The sequence below is a fragment of the Aptenodytes patagonicus genome, chromosome 10 (genome assembly GCF_965638725.1).
Source record: "Aptenodytes patagonicus chromosome 10, bAptPat1.pri.cur, whole genome shotgun sequence".
Lineage (NCBI taxonomy): Eukaryota > Metazoa > Chordata > Aves > Sphenisciformes > Spheniscidae > Aptenodytes > Aptenodytes patagonicus.
The window spans coordinates 22299943-22312645 of NC_134958.1; the positions used below are offsets into that span (position 1 = coordinate 22299943).

The 12703-nt window shown below is 55.7% G+C and overlaps 1 protein-coding gene across 1 annotated transcript in view; it reads left to right on the forward strand.

Moving 5' to 3' along the window:
• Window positions 1-4747: 4747 nt before the first annotated feature.
• Window positions 4748-12703, forward strand: part of CCDC33 (coiled-coil domain containing 33) — a 45334-nt gene continuing 37378 nt past the window's right edge. Inside the window, 3 exon segments of the mRNA XM_076348677.1 lie at window positions 4748-5057; window positions 5443-5903; window positions 7041-7214. Coding sequence (XP_076204792.1) covers window positions 4748-5057; window positions 5443-5903; window positions 7041-7214 — 945 coding nt within the window.

Consider the following 12703-nt stretch of genomic DNA (forward strand, 5'->3'; position numbering starts at 1 on the left):
CTGTGTCCCACCCACGGGATGCGAACATCTCTGCTTCCTCCTTGGGTAAATCAAAGGGCCAGCTCCTTACTGGTGTAAATCAGTTGAGCCCAATCCTCTGCCCAAATCTTGCAGATTTATTTGGTTTTGCCCCCACCCAGTGCAACTTGGGAGGGGTGGGAACAGGGAGGGAAAGTTTTGGTTTGCTGCAAGCTTGGGGACAAGCGTCCCTGGTTTGGGGACACCACCAACAGAGCATCCTCCCTGCAGGCCCTCAGAGATGGCCGGATCCTGCCCAGGGCTCACACAGCAAGTGCCACGGGTGCAGAGTGAGTCCCACAGCAGCGGGAAACAGCCTGGAGGAGGTCGGAAAGGGATGCAAAACATCTTGGGGTACGAACTGAGGGATGCTTTGCCCCCAGGGTGAGGGCAGGAGTAACCAGCCCCGGTGGGCACAGGCGGCTGGGTGGAACAGGCAGCTTTGCCACACTGCCATTATCCATCTGCTCCTCGGCCAACACGTCCTTCCCACCAGCTACACTTAGTCCAGGAGACAGCAGCTTACAAAAAAAGGATATAATCCGGACAAATATACACACGGTCCACACGTGACAGCAAGTGAAGCAAAGGAAAATTAATCAAGGGTGAAGATTTAGCTTAATTTTTAGCCAAAACCTTGTGGCAATACTGAACAAAATGACCTGCAGGGTTTGGTTTTTTTCCCCCCTTCTCTGGGATTGTTTTTAAATGATAAATGCTGCTGTTGGATCCCAAAGGTGCTTCCTGGGAAAGCTGAGGGACTGGGGAAAGGGCTAGCAGAGAGGGAAGGGGCTGAAATTCAGAGTCACAGGGGTCGTTTCCCCCCCCCTTCCCCCCCCGACAAAAATATTCCAGCAACATCTATCCTGATCTTAGCAAAGTCATCATTATATAGATGCACACCAGCCCTGGAAGGGCTTTGTTGCTACCAAAACATCTCAAGGCACTCTAACGCCCTGCAAAAAGTTGGTATTCCAGCAGTTTGGTGTTTTTGACTCAAAAATGGCTGTTGCGAAACCAGCCGCAAGCCTTGGGTGTGCGGTTCCCACCCAGGCTCTGATGGTACACCTTGCCAAGGTTCCCTGCCCTCTTCTCAGGCGGCAGGGACCAGGCTGGGAAGAGCCCTGAAAGGTGCGGGTGAACCAGGAGCTCAGTGGCATCCCCAGATGCTGCTGCTCGTGCTGGATAAGCAAGGAGATGGGATGGTTTTCCTGCTCCTTACACCTCTCCCAGTCCTGAGCAGCAGCTGCGGGGTGCAGAGACCCTCCGACACCACAAGCCCATCGCTACATGCATCCTTGGCCTCTGCCCCACACGGTAAGGTCTCTCCCAAATCCCTTTTCTGCTTCTGGAGAAGTGTCCTCCTCTTCTATGCATTGACGTCCTGAGCCTGTTTTATCTTGTAACACTGGATAAGGTGCTGGAGCATTGAGATTCCGGTACAACCCAGCAGCCATGAGCAAATCACTGCACCTATGGGGACCCTTCCCTAAGAGAAAGGACTTTTACATGGAGGAACAGAGCTAAGGACAGCAGGAACCCACCTTTGGCCAAAACACCCAGCTCTCGTTGCTATTACACAGCTTTCCGGACCCAAACCTTGAGCTCGTTACGCAGGCAGAGCTCCAGCCAAAGGCCACCTTTCATTTTACAGAACAAAACCCCCAGGCTGCCAAAAAAGACCTCACAGCGTCCTATGAATCAACCTCGTTCCCAGTAGAGCTGTGGAAACTGGTATTCGGTTTTGGCGGGGGCAAGGGAGGGTCTCAGCCCCAGGTTTGGCTGTGCCTGGTGCCACATTAACGTGATGGAGGTGGCACCTCCAGACCCGCTGCACGTGCGCCCCCGATACAGCTGGGAAAACGCTGCATGAATGAACTGCGCCTTAGAATAGATTAGGGGAAAATTAGTCTTTGATGATGCTGTCATTAGCAGTAGCTCCGTAATGTGTTTGCGTAAGGGCAGGAAGGAAATTAAGCAGGCTAGTTAAGGATGAAATAGTTCCCATTTCCCCGCGTTAGAGCCTGGCAGGGTTTTGGCTGAGGCAGAGAAAAATTTCAGAAGCGTTTGGGAGCTGAAGACCAGGGCGTGATCCTTCACACGTACACCAGTTTGATCACCATGATTCCTCCTGCTGCTGCTGCTGCGCCCCAGGGAAGCGGAGCCCAGCTCAGTGGCACGGGGTCCCCACCATGGTATGGGGGTGCAAGGGGGGGGGGGGGGGGGGGGGGCAGGAGCAAGTCCCAGCTGCACAGATAAGCACAACTGTGACACCTCCATAGAGGGCTAGCAGCTCAGATTGCCACGATTTTGTAGGTGAAACAACTCAGAGCAGCATCGCACACTCAATTCAAGCCATCCCTGGGCTCCCGGCTGGGAGAAACCATCTTGTTCACGCACATCTCTGCTTTGGGAGCACCGAGCGGTCTCCAGCCATCAGGGGAAAGAACCACCAAACCCTCCAACAGCATTAAAAGCATTTATACTCTCAGCCCTCTCAAGGAAGCAATCCAGCCGTCAGCATATCTGAGCGCCCTGGAGACATTAGCACTCTTCCCGACAGGCTTGACTGGCAGGGGAGTGACCCCCCCCCCACCTCCATTTCACCAGCTCAAGCTTAGCACCACACAGATCACCCTTTTCTGCTTTAAACCCAACTCGGTGCCCAAAACCCCCTGAATTGTGGCCTGTTTCCCTCCTGTCCTCATCCTGACCTCCACAACATCCTCACCACGGCAGGAGGTTAAACGCGTCAGCCAAGGTTGTGTTCAGGATCGGTGCTTCAAGGCAAGGCTCCAACCTCTATTTTTCTTTCCCAAATAGAAACTGAGGAAGGACCAGGAGGTACAATCGGCCTCCCTGGAAGCAGCAAGGAGCTGTGAGTCACCAGGATTTATTTTTAGTGAGTCCATCCATGGCCCACGCACCCTTCCAAAGGGATTCTTGGGGGCAGTGATTTCAGTACGGGTCTTGGCCAGCTGCCTTGCAGATCCCTGGGCTGCTCCCATGCTAGAAAAAAAAAAGCAAAAAAGTCTTATGCCCCAGGGTCTCAGATGCTGCTTTATCCTCCAACCTGCTCCCCCCTAGGATAACCTTGTTGTTTCAAGCTTGCACCAGCGTGAAGAGACTGGAATGTGGCTTTTTATATGGAGCACGGAGCTGCCTTAGAGAAGGGCCATCTGGTAGCCCGGCTCCAGCTCACATTTCACTGGAAACATCCCGAAAGCTGTGGGAACGTGCTATTCTCAGTGGCGATGGGGGAATGAGATATGACAGGGGGCTCCTGGCGAGGATCAGACTGTGCTGTTCCAGCTCCTGCCCACCCCAGACCATCAACCCCCTTGATGTCAGTCCCAAAATATCCATGGTGGGACTAACCTCTGGATGCTCAGCTGGCTCGGCAGCAGGTTTAGCAGGCAGGGAGCTCAGCTCCAGTTGCACCAGCCAGAATCACATACTTCTGTGCAGGAAAGAGCAGCCCGTGTAACGCTGAGCTGGAGGAGAGCAGACGTGGACCAAAACCCCTTTGCAACCAGCTTTCATTCAGGACATCACCCCTGAACGGCTCCTGACCCACATGCAGGCACCCCACCAGCCCCAATTTCCCTTCTGCAGCCCAGTTGTGACTCTCAGGGCATTCCCAGCCCTTGCTGCAGCAGCAAGATCCCAGCTCTGTGTTGAGCCCTTGGTGCCCAAAGCCCAGCAAGTTCCCAGGCAGGCTGCGAATGCACATCTCCAAGCCGTCCGTGCAAAGAACCATTTCAACTGCTTGTTTTGTAGAGACGCTTTAAGCCATGGGGCAGTTTCTGCCTTGGGCTTGTCTGCAAAGTTACCAGGCGTTAGGATTAGGTGGGCAAGTGCCCCCTATCCCTTCTGGGAGCTGACCTAACAGCCAAGCACTGCTCCCCAGGCCCATCCCGTTCCCCTCCCCTGGCTTGCCTGACCCTGTGGGGAGCCACTTCCACTGGCAAACCCAGCTAAAAACTTGCCTTAGAGACAAAGCAAAAAGCAGCTGCAGGCCTGGCTGCCTGGTCCCATCAGCAGGAGATCCAGCAAACAGCCCGTGGGTGCAGGAGGAGTGGGATAGTCCCACGGGGGCCAGCAACACATGGGAGCAGCTGGCATGGCTCGCACCACCCTCGGCACCAGCATCTCCGGAAGGCTCTGCAACATCCAGCAAACGCCTTTCTGGTGAATCTCCCAAAGCAAAGGGCTCGAGGAGCCATCAACTCCCCGCTGCAGGGACACACACACACACGCACCCCCCCCAGCACACCCGGTATGCGCACACACGTCTGTGTTGCATCGCTCAGCATCACCCTGGATATCCCAGGCTGTTTGCTGGAAGGCAGCCACTGCTTTGCATCTAGTTACCTGGTTTCCCAGCAAACAAACTGGTGTTCAAAGCCCCTGTCCCTGCCATTGCACAGGGGCAGGAAAGCTCTCAGCATCTCCCTGCGGCACTGAAGGATGCTTTTTCAGGGGTGGGGATTTCCTTTCCTTTTTTTGCTGCCTTTGAAAGCTGCCTGCTGAGATTTGAAGCCAACACATACCCAGGGGCACCCTCAGGAGCTTTCCCAGCTGGAGAGGAGAAGGGAAGAGTGGCAGCAGAGCCAGCTCGGCTCAGAAACCTGCTCCAGGCTGCCAGGAGGGCTTGCTCTAGGGCAGAGATCTGTAAGGTCCCTGCTATCAAGGAGTGTTCATCTCCAATCCCATCTCTGTCATCCCCATGGCAGGGAAGGCAGGGGAGCCTCGCATCCCCCCGGCCCTGCAGCGCTCCCGGCTGAAGGCTGAGGAGAAGACCCTGGATTTTGAGTTTGAGGTGGTCAGTGCCCAGTTTAACCAGCGGGGCCGCTACGCCCTGCGGCTCACCGTGGAGAACCCGCTGCTGCAGGGCTCTGGCACCGGCATTCAGCTCCGCATCAACAGCGGGAAGGTCATCCAGAGCAGCACCGGCACCACCGACACCATCGAGCAGAGCGACCTTGACCAGATCTACTCCTTCCAGAGGAGGAAATTCACCTTCACCCTGCCCAGAGGTAGGAGGCTGATGCCACAGGGATGGGCTGATGGCAGAGGTGACCCAGGAGCACAGCTCTGCAGCAAGCACAGCCTGTCTCAGGCTTGCAGACCCCCATATCATGCTCATACCTTTGCCTCCACAGCAAACCCCTGAGCTGGAGTCAAAGCTGTCCGAGCTTAGTGAGGTGGACGGGGCAGGTCCAGCTTGGAGAGTGGGGCCAACACCACCAGCAATGCAACTCCTCCCCCCTCGCCCCCCCAAGGTCTAGGTGCATCCAGGCTGCATAACCCATTTGCTAGTGTTCACAGAGCAGAGCTGACCAGGGCTGCTGATGGGTGAGCCCAGGAGATGCTCCTGGGACCACCAGTCCTCCTAAGCAAGGCTTCACCCCCCCCCAGCAGGTTTCTGCAAGAATGACAAGAACCACGATGTGCGGCTCCACATCGAGGCCCTGAACTTCCCCAGGCGGGCAGAGAGGATGAGGAGAAGCAGGCAGGTGGGCAAAGCCTTCTTCGCCATCTACCCCCGCACCAACCAGCCCCGGATGAAGCTCTCCGCCAGGAGGGACGAGGACTGGTACCGCTACAGCGCAGTGATGGCTTTGCTGCGGGTGGGCAGCGAGCAGCCGGCGATGCACTGCGGCCGGCTGGCCTTCACCGCATCCCTGCACGAGCACCGGCCACCCACCACGCTGGCTTCACCCCCACCACTGTCCCCCGGCACCCAGGAGGAGGACCAGCAAGCAGCGGGCACAGGCTCAGCATCCCGAACCCTGGGCATCCCTGTCCCCAACTGCTTGCTCCGTACTCCCGAGTCTGCTTACCACTCGCTGCCCACCGAGGGCCGCGCCTGCTCCCCTGAGGTAGGAGAGCCCAGATTTGGGGGCCAGAGATCTTATGCTCCAGCAAAACAAGAGCAGACCAGTCTGCTTAGGACAGGATTTGGCTCTAGGGTAGCTAGATGGCCCCACGTAGGCACCAGCTGGAGTAAGAGCAAAAAGGGAGAGGTCTCTATGGCTTTCAGGGGTGTCTTTAGTAAATAGCACAGCCCTGCCTCAGTTTCCCCTCCCTCATTCCCTAGCATTGCTGGGTAGAAGCCTGAATCCTGTCCCCTGCCTGCCACCAAAGTTAGGGACCCTCTTTGTCCAGGACAGGAGCAAGCTGGGACAAGCTCAGGATGCAGGCAGGGTCTTGGTGAGACAGCAACCACCCAAGCAAAGCCAGTAAAGAGGGTTATGCGTGTCAAACCATGCTCAGAGCTGCAGGAAAAGATCCTTTATGGGGCATTCACCTGGCTCTGCCCACCCCAGCATGGTCCAACACAACGTTAACCATCCCCTACCAAGCACAAGACCTACAGCTTGCCCCTGACCTCACCCACAGCACTTGCGGTAAGACTAGGACCAGGACCACCAACCCACCTGCTTAACCCAGCCAAATCTCCCTCACCTTCTTGGCTGGTGCAGGGCAACCCCCTCCAGCAGAAAACCCACCACCCCCCCAAGGGAGGGTGAAGCTCCCCAGCATCACTCTGCCCTCCTCTGCCCCGCTCTTTTAAGGGCTGGGAGCAGCCAGTCCCCATCAGAGGCAGCTGGGAGCTGGGCAGGTGCTCCCTGTAAGGGATGGAGGGAGGGCTGGGCTGCTAAAAAGCTGATTAATAAGATAATTTTTTAAATGAGAATAGGTTTGTTCTTTTCTTTTTCTTTTTTTTCCTGAGGCAGTTGGGGCTGTGGAGGAGCAATCCCAAGGGATCGGGGGAGGGGATGGTCTCTAAGTCTAAAATAAATGTTGTTGGGGTGGTTATGGCTGGTTTAGGGTTTCTTTTTATTTCTTGCAAAAGTTCTGCCCTTGAAGGGTGAGGTCCTGAGCCCAAGTGTTGGAGGATGGAGCTGGGATGCAGAGGGATCTCCCTGGGATGTGGGGGGAGATGTTATGGGGGGACTGGGAAAGGGGTGCTGGAGCCTAAAGCTGGGTCTTCAAACCCCTTCTCTTACCCCCAGAGGCTGTGGGCTGACCCTGCACTCAGATCCTCCCCGGAGCTCCCGGGTGACTCGGCAGACGAGCTTCCTTCCTCCTCCTCTTCCTCGGTGCCTGCCCCTGCTGCACTGAGCCGCAACAGCTTCCACCTCTCCTCGCCAGGCTACAGCCCGGATCTGGCCTCCTCACCAGTGCAGGTGAGTGCAGCCGCTGAAGACACCATCCTAAATTAATAACAAAATGTTATTATTCATAGTAGCTTCCTGTTAGAGCTTTGCGGTGCTGGAGAGGAGATGGAGGGGTGCAAGGGGACATGGCCACCTCCATCCGCGTCCCCGGCTCAGCTTGCGTACCAGCGCTGCTCCTGCTCCCAGGCCATCGCGTTCCCAGCCTGGGATCGTTCCCCCATCGTGCAGATGGGGGAATGAGACATCAAACTTTGCATTTCTAGTACCAAAAGGCAGCCCTGCAAGCTGGCTGTCCCCAGGCAGCGGACGGTGTCACCTAGAAGCTCTTAAAATGCTGACTGTGGGCATCTGGGGCTGACATGTCTTAAATATTTCATCTTGCAGCTCAAATCTAGACTTCTAAAAACTGCAGAAACCATAGGGCAGGGCTAACGCAGTCTGAGAGGCTGCGTTTCTCTTCCCTTAGTTATGTTAAAAGCTGTCTAAATAAAGGAAAAAGAGACAACCCTTACCCCAGGGGCTCCATTTCCTGTATCTCGCTGTAAGAATAACATGTCCGTTGATGAAGACATTGTCTCTGCTGCTCTCAGAGGTGTCTCATACACCTGTGAAAACATTGCTTGTGAAAGCTGGATTACAGCACCGGAGACAGGATTGATCTCATGCAACCGTCCCCCAGGCATCCTCTGGGCCCTCTTCTCCTTCGAGGGAGTCCCTCGCGGCCTCCAGCTGGGCTGGTGGGAGAGCTGGGGATGGTGGGCTTGATGGCAAGGTCTTCTGCAGCCTCTGGGCCACCGGCAAACGCTGCTGGCTCAGGGATGGGGCTGGCAGCCCTTACTCAGCCCCCCCAGCTAAGGGCTTCCACGGTGGAGAGGTGACAAGGGACTCCACAGGTGGTGGCTTGTGTCCGGGGTGCAGTCACAAGGATGTCCTCAATGCTGGACATGTGCTTCTTGGTCCTGGTGACTACGTTGGTGTGGCTGTAGGGTAAAAATTGGGTTGGCATCCCTCTCCCCTGCGGTGTGCCCTGCACGGGGGCTACCTGCTGCTGCAGTGCTGCAGGACGCCTTCGTGCCTCGGCTCTTTCCCTTGTGCAGGATAAATGTGTTGCTGATGGCTCTGGAGCACTTGATCCATGTATTTCACAGGAGTTATGGGGTGCTCGAGCCCTGCTGAGCTGCTCAGCCCCCCTCCAGGGCAGCTGCCTGCTCCTTGCGCTGCAGGCAGGATGCTGAGCATTGCAAACCCTCAGGACCCTGGAGCGACTCCTCGCCCTTCGCAGCACTTGGCCTCTCTTGATTTTCAAGTGGATGTGCTATCCCCACCCCAATCAGCTGAAAATTTACTGGCCAGAAATGCTTATTAGCGAGGCCTGATTGAGTTTGCTCAGCAAATGTCTAGATGTAAACTCTTTCGAGCTGCGGAAATCGATAGCAATCAGCTGGGATGGGGAGTAGGATGGTGCGGAGCCAGGCCAGGGGCGTAAGGCGAGGCATTAGCAAATGTAATTTTGCTCCTGGGCCCCCAGAGGGAATGCAATAAATCACCTGCTGCTGATGTCACCCGGCAAGTATTCGCCAGGGTGGTTTTTATTTAAAAATTAAAAGCTGAGAGGCGGGGGGATGTTGGCTCCCCGCCCTCCGGGGAGGGCTGGAGTGACGGAAAATGTGTTGGAGGGTGGTTGAGCTGTGCTGGGTTATGGGAAAGGGGGATGGACCAGGTGGAGCTGGGAGGGAGTTTTAATCTCCAAAAGCACTCCTGGGATGCTGCAGCCCGGAGCAAGCTGAAGCTATGGGAGTTGCTTGTCAGTCTGGAGCTGTTTTGGCTCTCGGTGGTCCAAACCTGAGCATCTCGAAGCATCGCATGTTGATCCTGCAGTGCATGGTGAAGTTGAACCCTAAACTGAAGTTTGAGAGCCTAAATATCTTCCTAAATTCAGGCAGGACTTGGGTGGTCAATAGCTTGGGGAGTCAGTAACGCTGGGGCATGGAGAGGGGCAACTTCAGAGGGGTGAGGGGTCCCATCGCAGGGCTGCTGCTCGGAGCGGTGGCCTGAGAAATCTGGATGCTGGGGTATTGTGTCTATCTGTTTTGCTTTCCCAAATGGCAAAGACGTGCGGGCGCATCCCAGAGGGGTACCGGCTCTTTGACACTGCCTTCGTGCCCAGCATCTCATCTGCAGGATGGTGGGGGTGATGGATGGGTGCTGAGCTCCACCCGAAAGGCCAAGGCACGGGGCTAACGATTTTCTCATCTCACCGCAACCTGCAGATAATGTATTCCTAGGCACGAAGCGGGAGGCTCTGCTAGCTGTTCAAATGCCTCGCGCGTGTTGCAGAGCCAGACGGCTCCCTAATTGTCCCAGGACCTGGGCATGGCACCGAGCAGGTCGATAATGTGCCACGGAGGATCTCTCAGTCGCTGGGATGGCTGAGGTTGAGCCTTGGAGCTGTCAGCCCCAGGGATATCTCCTCCCCTAGCCTGGCAGGGATGGAGGGGAGGGGACTGGGCTCACCAGATCCCTGGGGACTTTGCAGCAGAGCACAGGGCTCAGTTAAGGGGAATCAGCCCCCAGGTCAGCAGAAGTCGGACCCTTCCTCTGGGAACCATTCCCGTTTCACTTCCAGCAGGTCTGTGTGGTGCTGGGGGGAAGGAGCCAGCTTTTGGAGATCTCCTTGGCAGTTGGACTTGGTTGCAAGCCCACAGAAGATGGTTTGTTTCCAGTCTCCCTGGACCAGCTGGCAGCGAGGCGCCCATCCCAAAACAGCAATCTGTTGCTGTCAGGGTACAAGGAATCGCAGCCTTTCTGCATCAAACAAATAGGTTTGCACACAGCTTGTGTTCCCGCTCGGTCTCGCTTGTTTACCAGGCTGCAAGAGCGCAGGGGTACCAGGCAGCTGGGTGAGAGGCAGCTGGTGCTTCCCATGGTAAGCACACCCCATCCATGCCGTACAAGGCCAGCTGTGACTTGTGGAGCTTCAACAGGTCTGAAAAATGGGACCAAAACAGCTCCTGGCCCCGCTTACGCTGTGCTTTATCCCTTTGGATTCTCCATGGAGCTAAACAGCTTCCCCAGCAAAGCGTGCACGGGTGCAGCGTGACTTGGTGTAACATAAATCACAGGGACGAGCAAAGAAGTTCCCCGAGAATAAGGATCACCTTTATTTTTTTAAGCAGGATACAGAAAGTAAAGCAGCGGCTCCTCAAACACCGAGTGCGTTTCAGGCACAGGGACCTGCGGGAGTCTGAGCCACAGCTGGACCAACTTTGGCCCTTTTTTTTGGGGGGGGGGGCAGGCTGGGGCTTTCTTAATGCGTGCAGGGGGTATCTCAGGAGTCCTTTCCCCACCGGTCAGATGTGGATGACAGGCTGTGAAGTGAATTAGTTTGCTAGCTCTGCTGCTTTTCGGTGGGGAGCAGAGCCCAGCCCTGGCCTCTCCTGAATGCTTCAGATCAAACCCAGACCCGTTTGCAAGCCTGGCTCATCCATCTGGCTGTGCCGAGGGGCTGGGGGATGGTTTTGGGCTGAGACATTGCATTTCTGTCCGTCTACCGTGGTAGGGGGAGAGGGGCTGCGGGGGCAGGGCAAGGATGCTTGCGGCGGGATGCAGATGCCCTCGCGATGTGCCCCATCTCGCTGAGCGATGATGGTGGATAAAAGCTTCTGTCTTCCCATCACCGGAGCGGCAGGGCCGGGGCAGAGGTCTCTGTTAGCGGGTGATGGATGGCGTGTGTCTCCCGTCTGTCCCCTGGCCCGCTCATCCATCACTCATCCCGATGACAGAGGCCGTCACAGGGAGGGTGGCAGGGGTCCAGCCCTTCTCCCCGGCCTGCCGCCCCGACACCGGGGTGAGGGGCTGGAGCTGCCTCGACTCACTGAAAGCCCGATGAGGCTGAAAAACAAACTTTGCTGGCAGGGCTCACCCCGGGATGCGGGTGAGATGAATAACGCCACTCCGGCGAGCAATTTGTAGGGCTTTGAAAAGCTGTCAGCCCGGGGAGGAGCACGCCTTGACGGGTTCATTGGGGACTTTGCCTTCCTCCGGCAGCGCCCCGGCTCTCAGTATCCCTTGATCATCCCTGTTCCGTGCCGGCGGGAGCCGGGAGCAAAAGGGGACCTGAGGCAAATGGCTTTGGGGTGCTGCTTGCATAGCTCTGATTTACGGAAAGATGATGTTTTTGGGAGTGAAAATGCATGCTCCTAGTGATGTATTGCAAGGAAACGATATCCCCTATCATAACGCTGGGGAGCTGAGGCTGCCCAGCTTGGTCCAAAAGTTCTGTTCTCCGCTTGCTTCTCCTTGCCCGAGTGGAGATCCGGCATGGAAATGGGCCAGTGCAGAGCGGCAATTCACATTTCCTTAGCTAAAAATGGAGAAGAATCTTTTCGGATGGAGAAGACAGATCCTCAAGAGGTTTTCCAAGCTGCTTCTCAATTTGCTCGTCTGTAAAGCACAAACTCTTTGGATGCTCGGAGGAAACGCAGGTAGGAGGAGCGGCTGCTAGCTCCAATTCCTGCAATTTAAGTCATCGTGTCCCTTTAAGTGTCAAATAACTGCCTTGATGAGAAAAGCAAATGGGGTTAAAAAGAGAAAATTGCTCCGTTTTAAGAGGTGGGGTGGAGGAAATTGCACTGGTGCCACTGATAAATATAGAAAGTGTAAAACTCTCCTAATGGAGCAGACGAGGCGGTGCTGGGCTGCCGGCCCATTTAATTATTTGACAGGTGAATTGGGAGTTTTCTACATAAATGGAAGGAAAATGAATTTGGCAATTTTTAGCCCAAAGGGATTCCCGGACGGCGGCAATGGGGGTCCCCAGGGAAATCTGCTCGGAGTCGGCATCCCTGCGTGCCGATGGGGGAGAGCATCCTCCCTCCTGGCGCCCTGAAACCGCCCTGTGATCTCTAATGAGCTCCCGCAGGGTCCCCTCGAGGGAACAACTTGCTTAAAAATAATAATAAGAAGAATATATCAAGCTCAGCCCGAATCCAAGGAAAAAATCCCCCCGTCCCTGCTGCTGGCTTGGAAATGGGAGCAGAGCAGCGGTGTCTGCCTGCAGCAATGAAGGTTACTGGAGCGGCAGGGAGGGCCGAGGCTGGCAGGATGAAACGATGAATAAAACAGTGTTTGCTTTCCTGCATCGCTTTTCTTCCTCTCGCTTTTGTTTCGCTGGGGATCTACTAAAGGGCTTTAACCGCTCGGGTGTTGGAGGGTGGTTTGAACCTGCTGTGTGAAGGTGTTGGGAAATACCCCTTGTAATACAATTGGGTTTGCTTCAAAAACGAGCTCGGGCTGCCTCGGGCCGTTGGTGGAGCTGAGGTTCTCTAACCATATGGCTGTTTATCTTAGGGCTGTGTTTTGAGCTGCGCTTGCCAGAGTCTAGAGCCTTTGCAGGGGGGAGGATATGCTTGCTAGCTCCTCGAAATGGAAACCGTGTGCGTGCTGGCTCCTTTCATTTGGGAAGCTGACGGCTGTTCCTTGCCTTGCGCGCCCACCTC